At 41.2% G+C, this 15,574-nt stretch overlaps 2 protein-coding genes across 2 annotated transcripts; one reads left to right on the forward strand and one right to left on the reverse strand.

Annotated features, from left to right (window-relative positions):
* The first annotated feature begins 3,433 nt into the window (after nucleotides 1-3,433).
* On the forward strand, nucleotides 3,434-4,408 carry LOC133367757 (olfactory receptor 14A16-like). Its single transcript, XM_061591858.1, has one exon. The coding sequence runs from the start codon at nucleotides 3,434-3,436 to the stop codon at nucleotides 4,406-4,408; it is 975 nt and encodes a 324-aa protein (XP_061447842.1).
* A 9,974-nt stretch (nucleotides 4,409-14,382) lies between these two features.
* LOC133367758 (olfactory receptor 14A16-like) lies at nucleotides 14,383-15,315 on the reverse strand. Its single transcript, XM_061591859.1, has one exon. It carries the CDS (start codon nucleotides 15,313-15,315, stop codon nucleotides 14,383-14,385), a length of 933 nt encoding a protein of 310 aa, XP_061447843.1.
* Between the last annotated feature and the right edge of the window lie 259 nt (nucleotides 15,316-15,574).

Genomic DNA, 15,574 nt, shown 5'->3' on the forward strand with positions numbered 1-15,574 from the left:
TTTTAACTGATCCCAGCTTTTATTATTTATCCTGTAAATAGTGAGAACCAGTGTGGTGTAGTGCTTATAGAAGACTTCTGACCCCATGCCCTCCAAATACTTGGACTACAACTCCCATCCTCTATGATCACTGGCCATGCTGGCTTGGGTGATGGGAAGTGATTACGTCTGGGTGGAGTACAAAAGATCAAGAACATTCAGGCATACTTTAAAAAAAATACCTATGCATGTATGAGGTTTGGTCTTTGTTAACATGCTATAAGGATAACTGAATACATTTGATGGGGAAACATTCATTGCCTTTGTGGTTCAGCCATTCTCATGAGCCCAAATATTGCCAGTCTTTACTAATCATGTTTGCAGAAAGGACAGCAAGCTACTTTTCTTTCTGCATGACTCTCCTGCTGAGATTTGTTGGATTCCTGTGGGAGTCAATCTCTAGGAGCACAAAAGAGAGATAAATGTTTTCTCCTGGATTGACAAATTATTATATCATCATAGAATCATGCATAGGAGGGCATTTACAAGTGGCCCGTATGGCTCAACAAATACGCAGTCATCTAACATCATTGGAAGAGAGAGTTTGAAGTTGAGAAAAACCAGTGAAGAAAAATAGTAAGCTATTCTGTGGTTAATATTTCTTATCATCTTTGGAACTTCTCAGTTGCTCTCACTATTAAGAGGATGCCCCCTTCCTTCTCTCTCCCCCTCCCTCTCTTCTTCCACATACATTTGCTCTTTCCCTCAATGCTCTCTTTGCTAATGAACTTTGCACAGATGACAGTACTGTACTACAGTTTCTTTGAGCTGTTTATCTAAGTGCTGGAATATTTTCACAGAATGACAGAAATCCCATCACAGAGTAACACAATCTGTTGTAAAGGTGGATTAATATCTCAATATTGATTTCTCTCAGATTCTCTTTTTTTTTCCAGTCTGAAGTTCAATTTGCAGGATTTCCACATCAGGTTGTAATTCCCCCCTCTCCCCATATTCTGTATGAAAATCCATATACATTTTCATGAACATTTCTCCAAAATATTTATTTTACATAATTATACCTAATACATGCATTTTATAAGCAATTTCCCCAAATATAATGTATTTTTGTACATTGTTCCCCACTAACATTCACTGACATATGTATTCTTGGTTGCACTTTTCCTTAATATCCACATTTTGTATGCCTATTTTGATAGGAAAACTGCATTGCAAAATTCAGAGAAGTATGAATTTCAATATATAACATTTCAGCTCATATATAGATTCTGGAAGTGTGAATTAGGTATGCGGATTTCTCTCTGTCCCTAATCTCTGACAGAGATCCACAATTAATAACAAGAGCTTCCACTGAAATTTGGAGTTAATTTGGTGAAGCCTAGTTAGCAAACACCTCTAAGGGGAGTCTACAAAGTTTTGGTAAGAGTATTCATATCTGTTGTAGATGTAAGGATAGTGAGGATGATTCACACATCCTTAAGAAATATTGTTCTCTGAAATTATGGACTAATGTACTAGAGAAAAGTGTGTGTTAAATGTTATTTTGTTGCTTTATGTTACTGAATAACTTTCTGTATCCTGTTTGAGCCTTAAAATGTATAAATGATTTTCTTTTCCTTCCCATTCTTTATATTATATGTTTCTTTTCATCATATATATATTGAAATTCACTGATTCACCCTCTCATACCTCTCCTTTGAGTACTACTTTTACCATGTTTAGCCTTTTTTTCCCCTTTACATGCCTCACTATCTTTTGGAATGTCTTCTCTAATCATTCCCCTGTCATTTAGATGCATTAATTCCCCCTTGTTTCAAACACACTTATCTTGTTAGATGCCATCAATATACTTTACTCCTGTGAGCATGTAATAACTATGTACAGTTCAAGTCACCTCACCTCAAAAAAAGATATTGTAGAGATGGAAAAGGTCCAGATATAGTAACCAAAATGATCAAAGTTCCCCTACATTACAACATTTGGGGAACTTTAGTTTAGAAAAAAGGCAAGGGCAAAACACAGGAAAAAAACACAATAGAAGCTTTTTCAACAGTTTTGAGTCCAGAATAATCTAATGAATAACATATCCAAAATCCACAAACTTCCAAGCCTGGGAAAGCCTGGTGTCTAAATTGACAGAAAATCAAACTGTCCCCAAAGCAGCAAAATGTCAATGGTTAAATTTCAATATTCCACTTATAGTGCTAAAAATGTGTAATCCTGGGTTTTTTTAGGCACAGGTAATGCACAAGAGGTTCTACTAGTTATAATATGAATTTTTATTTTTTCCCCTTTTTTCATGATGCCACTGCATTCCACCTGACCAGAGCTTCTTGTGGGCACAAGGCACAGATAAGTCATCTATGCACAACAAAAATCTAAAAAGGGTGCAGAAAAATGTAAAGAACTTGGGGTGCCCATCCCAAAATCTGCTGTGGGCCAGGACAAATTATATACCACAGCAAAGAGGAGAGTTTCTTCTACAAAATGCCAGTGCATCCTGATTGACTCAGAATTTATTGTAGAGCACAGAAAAATGCAAAAAAGTTCTGTTGAAATTTTTTGGTACCCTAAACCTTATTTTTCCTGGACTAATGTAAGGGGGAGGGGACACGACAGAGGTCAATGAGATTGTGCTTGGTATGGAGAAAATGGATAGAGAGATGTTTTTCTTCTTCTGTCATGGGACAGCCAATGAAGCTGAATATCAGAACATTCAGGAAATACAAAAGAAAGTATTTATTCACACAGTGCAATGTTAAACGGTGGAATTTGTTCCCACAAGATTTAGTGATGGCTTTAAAAGAGCATTAAACAAACTCAAAGAGGATAATTGCTTAGTTCTAGCTCAACTGTCAAGGCAGTATACTTCTGAATACCAGTTGCTAGGAATCTCAAGTACGAAGAGTACTGAGTAGGGACTCAGGTCCTGCCTACAGCCTTCCCTTAGGCAACTTGTTGGCCAGTGTGAGAACAGGATCCTGGACAAGATGGACATTTGACCTAATGATGCAGGGTTCTTCTTATGTTCTTCATCACATACCAGCAAATTCTGCTTGCACCATTAAATTGGATTGGGGGACTCTTGTACAATAAACATACTTCCAACACACACACACACACACACACACACACAAGTAAATGGAATTTTTGGAGTAAGGATGAATCAAGAAGAATGCTGAATGAACAAACAAGTTGTCTGGGAGTGAACTTAGGTAAAGTATGACTAACTGAAATAACCAGTTATTCTTCCCCTTCCTATCTTTGACTCACATTCCTCTTTTCTTGCTGTTTCCCTATGTATATTCCTTTTAAAGTGCAACCCTGAAAGATGCTACTAACAATAACAACAATGCAAATACTGCAGCTCCACATGAAAGCATATCATGCTCACAGTTTAACAGCTGTCCTTCTGCTTTCTTTCAGAGGCAGCATGGATGAGACAGAGCAAAGCTTAGCTAATCAATCCTCTCTGACAGAATTTCTCCTCCTGGGATTCTCAGAGGTTCAGGAGCTACAGATTCTCCACTTTTTTGCATTCCTTGCTTTTTATCTGGCAGCAGTTACTGGGAATCTTCTCATCATCTCTGCAGTTGCCTTTGACCACCACTTGCACACACCCATGTATTTCTTTTTGATGTGTTTAGCCTTACAGGACCTGGGACAAGTTTCGGTCATTGTCCCCAAATCCATGGCCAATTCTCTCATGAACACAAGACACATTTCTTATTCTGGCTGTGTCGCTCAAGTATTTCTCTTCCTCTTCCTTTTAGCATCTGATTTCTCTCTTCTCACAGTCATGGCATATGATCGATACATTGCCATTTGCAATCCATTACAATATGAGATGCTGATGAATAAACAAGCTTGCATCGAAATGGTTGCTAGTGTATGGATCACTGGCTTTCTCTATGGAGTGTTACACACCGGAGGCACGTTTGCATCCCCTTTTTGCTCCAACATTGTCAATCAGTTTTTCTGTGAAATCCCACACTTGCTTAAGCTGGCCTGCTCTGATTTGTACCTAATTGAAATTGGAGCCCTTGCTTTAAGTGCTGTTTTAGGCTTAGGCTGCTTTGTTTTCATCATTATATCCTATGTACACATCTTCACTGCGGTGCTGAAAATCCCCTCTACTAAAGGAAGGCAAAAGGCATTTTCAACTTGTCTTCCACACCTCATTGTTTTCTCCATATTTGTATCCACTGGATATTTTTCTTACTTCAAGCCCACTTCTAGCACCCTAACAAATCTTGATTTGGCTTTTACCATGATCTATTCTATGGTTCCACCCATACTAAATCCAGTAATCTACAGCATGAGAAACAAGGAGATCAGGCATTCCCTATCAAAACTATTGGCACTGAGACATGCTTCAAAGAATTCATTCTTTAAGTTTTTTGTGTAAATATTGGTGCTATGGAACCCTGCACATGCACTGAGAAATGTCCAGGAACATCACCCCATGCTATTTTACAGCAGAGGTATCCATTGTGGTGCCCTCCAGATGCTGATTTGTAGTTCACCTGTTTAGGGAGATATTACCCCTTTATTGCAGTGGATTGATTCCATGAAGGAAGCCACATACCTGAACTTACAAGATCTGAACAGGGTGGTTCACAACAGATGCTACTGGAGGTCGCTGCTTCATAGGGTTGCCATAAGTCGTAGTTGACTTGAAGGCACATAACAACAAAACTATATTTCATAAAATACAATAACAATGATAAGCATAAGATAGTCATCCAATGAAAACCACATTGTGCCCCTCTTAAAACTGAAACATAGCAGCATAAGCAATAATGTATAATAAAAACAGCAGCAATTAATAAAAAGGACTGAAATTAAAATCTTGCAAGTGGTTTCTTAAAAGTCTCCAATATATGGACTCACCTATGTTTCCTGGGAAAGAGTCTTCCTTAAGTGTGAGGTCAATGCCAAAAATTAGCTTTTTCTCATACCTGTCAGGTTCATCTCTCTTACAGGTGGGCAAGAGAGCATAGCCTCAGCCGTTGAACATAATGCCTTGGCAACCTTAGATGATTCTTTGTCTTAATGGGGCTTATTTTTCTAGTCCATTCAAAAGCTACTTTGGTATCCTGAGATATGTTGCATGAGATTTGAATATTTAAAGCAATATTTTTTCTCTCTCTGTGTACTGGAGATATGTGTCCCATATATCAGTTATAAACTGTCTATAGCATTAAATAAACAGAAGACCTAATTTAAAGCAATGCCATCTAATTCTCTGGAATTAACAACATAATTAATTCACAATAGTATATGGTATCTTGGGTGATAACTGAGTTGTCAGTCTTAAAATAGGTGTTCTTTTGAAATATTGATGATGCGTGAGAATTTGTGGTTTAAGTAACTCTGGTTCTATGGATTTATCTAGAGAAGTTTCATTGCACCAGTTGTCGGTGCTTATAAAAGCTGTGGCTACTCTTTTTTCCACTGAATCTAAACTAACTTAATTAATCTGCAAAGATGCACCTTTATACTGGAAGCAAAATAGGACTCACATATGCAGAATAAACTAAAGACATAATTTAGTAACAACTGATATGCAACTCAGAAGAATAGTCAAACTGTTTTTGAAATGAGAGCTTTCTTCAAAACTCATGAATTAGATTACTCACTAGGGCTGAAGGTGTGCATGGCTTCTGCAAGGGAAAGTCATGTCTCAGTAACCTATTAGAATTCTTTGAGAGTGTCAACAAGCATATAGATAGAGGTGATCCAGTGGACATAGTGTACTTAGCCTTTCAAAAAGCGTTTGACAAGGTACCTCACCAAAGAATTCTGAGGAAGCTTAGCAGTCATGGTCAGGGGCGTCACAACCAGGGTGAGAAGGGTGCGGACCGCACCCGGGTGACACCCCAAGGGAGGTGACACCCAGAGCCACATGACACCCAGAGCCGCCCGGCCCCCCGCCATTGCCCGGCAAGGCTGCGCCCTCCCCGGACGCAGGCGGGCAAGATGGGGAGCAGCATCAGCAGGGTGAGGGAGATGCGGCGGCGTTCCCAGGCCTTCTCCAGCTGGGTGCCCCTCCGCTGCGTGCCCTCCCAGGGGCATGGATGCGGGTGTCTGGCCTTGAGCGCGCACGCACACACACAGACCCAGCCACCTCATCCATGCCCCTGGGAGGGCACACGCTGGAGGTCCACACCCCCCCCGCACTCCTGCTAGTGACACCGCTGGTCATGGTATAAGAGGAGAGGTTCTCTTGTGGATAAGGAATTGGGTAAGAAGCAGAAAGCAGAGAGTAGGAATAAATGGACAGTTCTCCCAATGGAGGGCTGTAGGAAGTGGAGTCCCTCAAGGATTGGTATTGGGACCAGTACTTTTCAACTTCTTCATTAATGACCTAGAATTAGGAGTGAGCAGTGAAGTGGCCAAGTTTGCTGATGATACTAAATTGTTCAGGGTTGTTAAAACAAAAAGGGATTGTGAAGAGCTCCAAAAAGACCTCTCCAAACTGAGTGAATGGGCGGGAAAATGGCAAATGCAATTCAATATAAACAAGTGTAAAATTATGCATATTGGAGCAAAAAATCTTCATTTCACCTATACGCTCATGGGGTCTGAACTGATGGTGACTGACCAGGAGACAGACCTCAGGGTTGTAGTGTTGGGCTGGTGACCAGTAGGCATTACTGTCTCTAGTAGTTTTCCATGAAGCCTGCAAGTGTGAAGACGTAACTGTGGTTAAGGGGGAGTTATGTCTATGCCCTGTCTGGGAACGGACGGCCAGGGCCGTTGCTATGGTAGCCATCTGATAGCGACTGGGAAAGTTCTAACAGAGTCTATGTGTTGTCGTTCTTCTGAATTATGCCTCTGAGCTGAGAGGCTGTCATTTGTGTTTATCTATGGAGAGAGATGTACCAGAAGGGGGGTGACTGAAGAATCTCTACATGTATTTACTCTTAAGCCTCTGGCCTTAATGTCTTTCAATAAAGACTCTTAACATGCTCTGAAGAAGTTTCTTGCTCAACTTAACTCCAACGTAATGTATGCTGTTTCACACAACAACGCACACAAGCCAACATGTAGTGGACAGCACGATGAAAATGTCGACCAAGTGTGCGGCAGCTGTAAAAAAGGCAAATTCCATGCTAGCGATAATTAGGAAAGGTATTGAAAATAGAACAACAGATATCATAATGTTGTTGTATAAATCTATGGTGTGGCCGCATTTGGAATACTGTGTACAGTTCTGGTCACCTCAACTCAGAAAGGATATTATAGAGTTGGAAAAGGTTCAGAAGAGGGTAACCAGAATGATCAAGGCGATGGAGCAAGGAAAGGTTGCAGCATTTGAGACTTTTTAGTTTAGAGGAAAGGCGGGTCAGAGGAGACATGATAGAAGCATATAAAATCATGCATGGCATTGAGAAAGTGGATAGAGAAAAGTTCTTCTCCCTCTCTCATAATACTAGACCTTGTGGACATTGAAAGAAGCTGAATGTTGGAAGATTCAGGACAGACAAAAGGAAGTACTTCTTTACTCAGTGCATAGTTAAACTACGGAATTTGCTCCCACAGGATGCAGTAATGGCCACCAGCTTGGATGGTTTAAAAGAGGATTCATGGGGGACGGGGCTATCAATGGCTACTAGCCATGATGGCTGTGCTCTGCCACCCTAGTCAGAGGCAGTATGTTTCTGAAAACCAGTTGCCGGAAGCCTCAGGGGGGGAGAGTGTTCTTGCACTCAGGTCCTGCTTGCAGGCTTCCCCCAGGCACCTGGTTGACCACTGTGAGAACAGGATGCTGCACTAGATGGGCCACTGGCCTGATCCAGCAGGCTCTTCTTATGTTCTTATGTTCTTATGTTCTTAATTCTTAGAGATTCAGGAGCAGCAGATTCTACATTCTCTTCTGTTTCTGTGATTGTATTTAACAGCTGTGACAGGAAATCTTCTCATCATCTCTGCAGTCACCTTTGACCACCACCTGCACACCCACATGTACTTCTTTCTGATGAACTTGGCCATAAAGAACCTTGGTTCTCTTTCTGTCATTATACCTAAATCTATGCTCAATTCTTTCATCAATACTAGACACATTTCTTATTCTGGATGTGTGGCTCAAGTTTTCTGTTTTGTCTTCTGTAGGAGCTGATTTCTTTCTTATCACAGTCATGGCATATGATCAGTATGTTTCCATTTGTAATCCACAGGATGCATGCAAATGATTACTAGCATCTGGATTGCTGGCCTTATCTATGCAATGCTACACACTGGTGGAACTTTTACAATCCGTTTCTGCTCCAATGTTGCCAATCAGTTCTTATGTGAAATCCCACAGTTACTAAAGCTTGCCTGCTCTGACTTGTACATAACTGAAATTGCACCTGTTGTCTTGAGTGCTTTAATTGTGTTTGGCTGTTCATTCCTGCTACTTATATACAAATCTTCGTAACTGTTCTGAAAATCCCTTCAGCTCAAGGAAGAAAAAAGGCCTTCTCCTCTTGCCTACCCCACCTCATTGTCTTATCCATATTTTAGTTATTGTAAACTTTGTTTCAAGATCAAGACTACCTTTAACACAGCATCATATCTGGATTTGGTATTTACTGTAATATATTCCATGGTTTAATACATGATGAAACTAGTAGTCAAAAACATGAGAAATAAGGACATCAAGCTGGCCTTGTCAAAAAATTAAGTCTAAGGTAGTCATTTGTGAGGCAGGAGCAGGATGTGTTTCCCCATCAGCAATGGGAATAAAGCAGCCAACAACGGTTTGTGGGTGAAAACAGGACACAACTTTATTGATCACAGCAAGTAAACATGGTTGGCATGGCAGTAGGACAAGGATTTACTTTCATTCTAATAGTCCTTGCTGAGGGATGTTGTGTCAGCCCAACAAGCAGTTAGAAAATTGACACTGGGAATTGGTCAGGATTACATCCCAAGCAAGGTGCAAGCCAATCTGCTTGTGATTCTATTGGCCAACCAGTGGGGATGGTTGCAAACTGAATGATGCCTAGCTCCTCCTGAGCTAGGTTTATGGCCTGCACACACCCCACTATGTACCTTATGGTGGCCCACCTTATGTTTGATCCTGCCCAATGTCATTTCTGCCTTTAAATTATTTATTTATTTATTACATTTATACCCTGCTTTTCTTTCATCATAGAACCCAAGGTGGCATACATGTGGTTCCCAGGTGGTCTCCCATCCAGGCATTGACCAGTTCCAGATCTGCTTAGCTTCAGCAAGGTTGTGGCCTCATGTACCTTTGGATCATAGCCTGGGACCAGACAGGTGTAACAGAAACATATGAATGCCTAACAAATTGCACAGCAATCACTGAGGGATAGGTGAAAAAAACTGCTCAGCTGAGAGACAATTTAATTGAGAGAAAAAATTCCTATCTGGTCCTGTCAACTGGCAGGAATAGCTCAGTGATGCACTAAAACCAAAGAAGGGCAGGTGGGAAAAAAGAGGCTGGTGGCAGCATGGCCAAAGTGTCTTATAGGCTTGTGCCTGTCTCTGCCCCTCCTGGAGCTCTTGTGGGATCACCCGGGACTACAGGAAGCCTCACGAGAGCTAGTGAGTGGATGGGAGGATGTATCCCCCTAGATCATTGCTGTCTGGGTCCATGCACTGGCTCACAATGAAACCCCACATTCAGACCCCAGGGCTAGATGTGTTATTTAAGTGGCAATTGTATATGTGCTTACTTACCTATTATTTTATGGGGAAAGATGAGCAATTAGCAATAAACCTGAGGTACACCTCACTTACTTCTCCAGACTTCAGACACTGATCATCCTCCTATTAGGTGTGGGTAGATTATATTTATTTTATTTATAAAGCCATTGTTATTCTGCTTTGGACTCCAAAAAACAAAAAACCAAAAACCATACAGAATTACACAGCAAATAAAATATATGAGTAAAAATAATTACATAATACATCATTTCAGAGACCAATTGCCAGTGAGAGAAACGGTAAAACATAATCATAACTAAATCATTTTAAAACTGGCAACAGGTTGTATAGCTGTGTTTTGTAAATTTCTTAATAATAGAGAATAGAGGTTTCAGGCTCTGATTCTGAGTCTACTAAGATATGTGTAAACCCCTGAGGAAAAGGGGCCATTCATACCCCATTTTGAATAGAATTCCAGAAGCATGGGGTCACTACTGAGAAGTCCCTATTTTATATGCTTCTCTGCCTTGTTGACGTCACTGCAAGACATATAAGAAGGATGTCCAGGTCTGATCAGAAAACATGGGGAAGTTGGTATGGGAGATGACAGTGCTTTGCATAACCCAGTCCAAAGACATTTAGGCCTTTATACCAGCATAATCTCTTTAGCACCAGGTTAAAAATTTCTTGTTTGCCCAGATTTTTTAAAGGGGACACATTATCTTTTAAAGGGATTATTGGCTTTTTAATGTTTTTTTATTTATTATTTTGTGATGGTTTATGTTTTGCTTTGATTGCATTTTGAAATGGTTGATTTTATTATTTTTAATGAATGGTAGTTCAGATCTTTTTAAATGAACAAACAAATAAAAAAATAGGCTTGAAGTTGGTACATCAGTCTAAGTTGATAAGAAGCACACCGTCACAGCTGTCTGTGCTTCCACAGATAATTTTGAATCCTAAAAGTCCCAAACTCCTTCAGGAGGAGTGCAACCCCATCCAGGACTGGTTGCATACCATGGTCTATACTGGTTGTGTGACCAATGTTCAGGGAATCTGGGAGGTGTACATTGATCCTGGGCAAGCACTTCAAACTTTTAGGGGGGAAAAACCCAATTACTTTATTATTAAACAAATCTATCACAAATATTGGGATCCCATAAAGGAAACCAAGTCCCAAATGAAGTCCTGCTGCTTAGTCCCTCTGCTTCTGCAGGGCCCTGCCTGTTGTCCAGGTAAATGAGATGAATATGTCTCTTCATCAACACACACATTGCAGGCTACTGGATCCCTGCTCCTCATAGTCATTCTGTCCCACTGTGACTCTATCTCCTTTCCTAGATTTCTCCAATTTCTTCCTCACAGGGCAGCTCCAACTCACTCTCCCCAAGCAAACCTTTTCAACTGACCTTCCCCTCTTTTCCCTTCTTCCCCAACATTCCATATCCCATGGCATTTTCTCTACCTATAGCATCTTCTTTATCTGGTTTAAGTTTCAGTTTGTTCACCTTCATCCACCCCAAAAGCACCTCTACATATTAGTTCAAGTGTTCCACAATCTCCCTGGGATGAGGAGATGGAAATGAGTGGTAGAGATGCAGACCATTTGTATACTGATGACACTGGATGACTTTTTCCAGTGATTTCATGCAAATAACATGGGAATAATATAGGACCTTGAGCAACCTAGCAAGCCATGGTAGGGAAACTTTTTACAGCTCAAGAGCTACATTTTGTCATGGACATCCTTTCTGGGCGCCGTACTCCAGTGATGGGTTAGGCCACAGAAATGTGGGCAGATGTGACTCCTATTGTTCTACTGTATGCTACATTCTAGAAGTCAGAGAGAACTATACAAATCTATTCATCCTACATCCAAACTACGTTCTATGCACACTCAAACATCTCTCTCTCTCTCTCATTCACACAGGGATTAGGCATTATCAGAGATACATTCCAGTAAAGCAAAGGCACTCAAGAAGGATGTGGATCAGGGACAGGGGAATGGCCTGGGAAAAGTCCCAACAGCAAAATACAGAAGACTGAATTTGACACCCAGGCCTGAGGTCCTCCACCCCTCCAGTAAGACCATTGGGTGAAATTGCCATCTGAGACCAACCTCGCAATAAGGACCTGAGCCCCCATAACACTGTGTCTCCCCAGTCCAGCAGCATCAAAAGACACTGAGAATTCCAGGAGACCAAGTATTACAAACTGACTATGGTGTTATCTAATAACTGAGTTTATTTACAAATACACAGATCAATAGATGAAGGCACACAACTTAAACACTTCAACAGCAAATTCCACTGAGCCACTATAAGATCTCCAAAGGGAGGGAGGCAGCACCCCAAAATGCTTAAAAAGCCTCAAACTTACATCTGCCTATACATGCTCGTCTCACATCCAAATTCAAGCTGCAGCTCTTATTGTTTCTTTTCCCACATGTACTTAGACTATATCATTCTCATCTGGGGGAGGAAAGGTATCCCTTTGCCCTGTGCAAAAGATTTAAGGAAGATACATCTATTGAAAGCAATCAGCCATTCCTAAAACAAGCAAAACAGAAGGTATTGACTAACCTTGCCCTTTGGATTTCATTTACCCCCTTGTGTCTAAACCCACCAATCTCATTGAGCTTCTTAAGGAGATCTGACGATCCCATCCCACATAATGAAAGAAAATGTGAGGGGGTTTAGGGAGAACTATGGGCTAACCCTGTACCCCACTCCCAGCATTAACTATGGCTACACTGCCCATCATCTGTGTGTTTAGTTAGCATGTGAAGAGGCTCTATGAGCATACTCGTATACATGTGCCAAGCTCCTCCAAAGGGGGGAAAGGTGCACTAATGGGCTTTATCCCAATCTTGTTCAGTCTTACATGTCTCAAGTATATTGATAGATGAGCAAAATGGACAAATCTTTTCCTGTTTGTTACATTTAATGTGTCATTTCAGGTTTGACTCAATATTTTGTATGTCTAATTTTACATGGCCAAATACCTGTATTTGCATAGACTTGAACATTCTGACCATAAACAAGAACTTAGGCAGGAACACATTTGATCAATCCTGGAGCAAGGAGGAACAGGTTTAGTCCTGCTCTATTAGCAACATTTTACTTTAGTGAATTGCTGAATTCATTTATTCAAGGGAATCGAAATGAACCTCTCTTATCAGTCCACACTCCACTCACATTCATAAAGTTCCCTGAAACTTTTTCTAATGAAATCAATAAGTACTAGGCAATGGAACATCTTTTGGTAATGCTAGGAGTTAGGTACAAGTCCCTCTCTACTCACCAGAGCACAGCCTGGGCGGGCAGGGCGTAGATGCTGCCAGGGGATGAAGTCCCAGCTGCCACATTGGCACACTGGGCTTGCGTGTGTGGCATGTCTGTGGGGGGGCATTGGAGCTTATTTAAGCCTGCACCACCCCCTAAGCCTCCTCTTGACGCATGATGCCAACCCTGCCTTCCTATAGCTATGGTGTGATCTTGGTGGCTTCGGGGCAGAGTAAGAATTTTTATCCTGCCCACCCTAATTGGCAGGCAAGCTTTTTGCCTACTCCACACTGCAGTAGTTGGATGGAACCAGATTTAGGGGGTGCTGTGGTTATTAGGTTATTTTGGCTAATTCAACAATTTTAAGGTTAATTGCCTGAGCTACATTTAAGCTGTCTGGTCACTTGTGCAGCAAGATGCAGGAAGGGAAGTAGGTAAGGACAGCTAGGTGCCCCCCTTAGGCACTTTGGAGGTGATTGGTGGCTCTGAAGGCCTGCCAGCCAGGGCTGTAGGGTGTGGGGGCAGGATATGGGCTGCTTTGGGGGCCAACATACCTCATCTATCCAGAATTGTAGGGCCCTGGGGGGTAGTGATGTGGGAAGGTCCCCCTGCTCACCTACAGGGTGTGTCTGGGGTAAGTATTAAGCAGAGTGGCTTGCCCTTGCCCCAGCAAGGGCTGGTCACTTGATAACTGTTTTGCAACTGCTTGCTTATAGACAGTTCCCACACCTAGGTTTCCCCACTGCTGGTTTAATTTAAGGGGTTTGTTTGATGTTTAATAAAGTGGCCCTTTGTTCAACCCAGCTTGCTGTGTCTGTGTATTATTTCAACCCTTGGCCACAATATGCACCACATTACTGTAGGAGAAATGCACTGAAGAATCTCAGCGTCACAAGGATAATGGGGTAGAAAGGGAAACCAATCTGTGTCTCTTTGTGCTGAATCGCTTCACAGTATTCCCTATTGATTGAGTTACTGCTGTAGGCTCTGCCCAGGCAATGCCTTTGCAACCATCACCTTTTCATTGAGTTCTGCTGGAGTCTTTAGCCCTTCTAAAGCATGGCTCCTGTAGGAATAAAGTATGTGTTCTTTAGATACCTAAAAAACCAGGATAAGCTTGTGCCATCCGACCTGAACCATGGTGATAGGTACTCCAACTCGATCAATGCCTGGATCCCTCCAAATCACCTTGATACTGTTTAGGACTCAGTTGAATCAGGTGCACAGCCCTATTATTTACATAGCCCAACAGCTGAAGACCACTGTTGATGTGGTCTAAAACTCTCCCAATACAAAAGTCAACAGATTCTGGAACGATAGAGCCAAGTTTTGCCTCCATATTAGCAATAGTCCTGGTTGAAGTATTTTTATTTATTTGTTTGTTTTTACTTTTCTCCACATAAAGGAGGTAATTATGCAAACACAGAATCCACACTTACACACAGAAAGAGGACACAGAAGCTAATAGTTTTGATAGGGCAACTTTGATTTCTTTGTTTCTCATGCTATAGATAACTGGATTTAACATGGGTGGAACAAAGGTATATATCATAGTTAATGCCAAATCCAGATCAGATGGAGTATTAGAAGGAGGTCTCAGGTAGGCAAACGATATAGTGAATATATATACAGAAAACACAATGAGGTGTGGGAGGCAGGTAGAGAAGGCCTTTTGCCTGCCTTGAACAGAAGGGATTCTCAGCACTTCAGTGAAGATCAGCACATATGTTACAATGATGAAGACAAAACAGCCTAACACTATAGTCGCACTGATAGCAAGAATGGCAACTTCAGTTAAGTATGAATTAGCACAGGAGAGCTTTAGCAAGTGTGGAATTTCACAATAGAACTGATTGACAATATTGGAGCAAAAAGGGACTGCAAAGGTACCTCCAGTGTGCATTGCCCCATAGAAAAGGCCAGTGATCCAAACACCAGCAACCATTTGTGTGCAGGCTTGCCTGTTCATCACCATTTCATATCGTAAAGGATTGCAAATAGCAACATACCGATCATAGGCCATGACGGTGAGGAGAAAGAAATCAGATCCTACAAAGGAGATGAAACAGAAAACTTGAGCCACACATGCAGAATAGGAAATGTGTCTGGTATTGTTGAAAAAATTGGTCATGGATTTGGGTATAATGGCAGAAACAGAGCCAAGGTCCTGGATGGCCAAGTTCATCAGGAAGAAGTACATGGGGGTGTGTAGGTGGTGATCAAAAGTGACAGCAGAGATGATGAGAAGATTCCCTGATATAATTGCTAGGTACAATATGAGGAACAGAAGAAAGTGTAGAATCTGCAGTTCTCGAATTTCTGAGAATCCAAAGAGCAGAAATTCATAAATGGAGGATCGATTATCCATATTTAAAAATCTATTACTAAGATGCTTGCCGCCTCTGGAAGAGAACAGAAATATAACGGTTAGCATTATAGTCTAATTTACCAACAATATAGGAGAGACTTGGAAGGGGAGGAAAAAAGATAGAAATTATATATCTTAGAAGTGAACTCTTCAATGACTAGATCATAAACTAAAAGCCTTCCCTCCATTAATGCTGGTCTTGTGGCTTAGGGCAAGATGTGGTTGAAATAATATTTAGAGGGCAAATTTCCATATTTTC

This window comes from Rhineura floridana, chromosome 11 (assembly GCF_030035675.1).
Source record: "Rhineura floridana isolate rRhiFlo1 chromosome 11, rRhiFlo1.hap2, whole genome shotgun sequence".
Taxonomy (NCBI): Eukaryota; Metazoa; Chordata; class Lepidosauria; order Squamata; family Rhineuridae; genus Rhineura; species Rhineura floridana.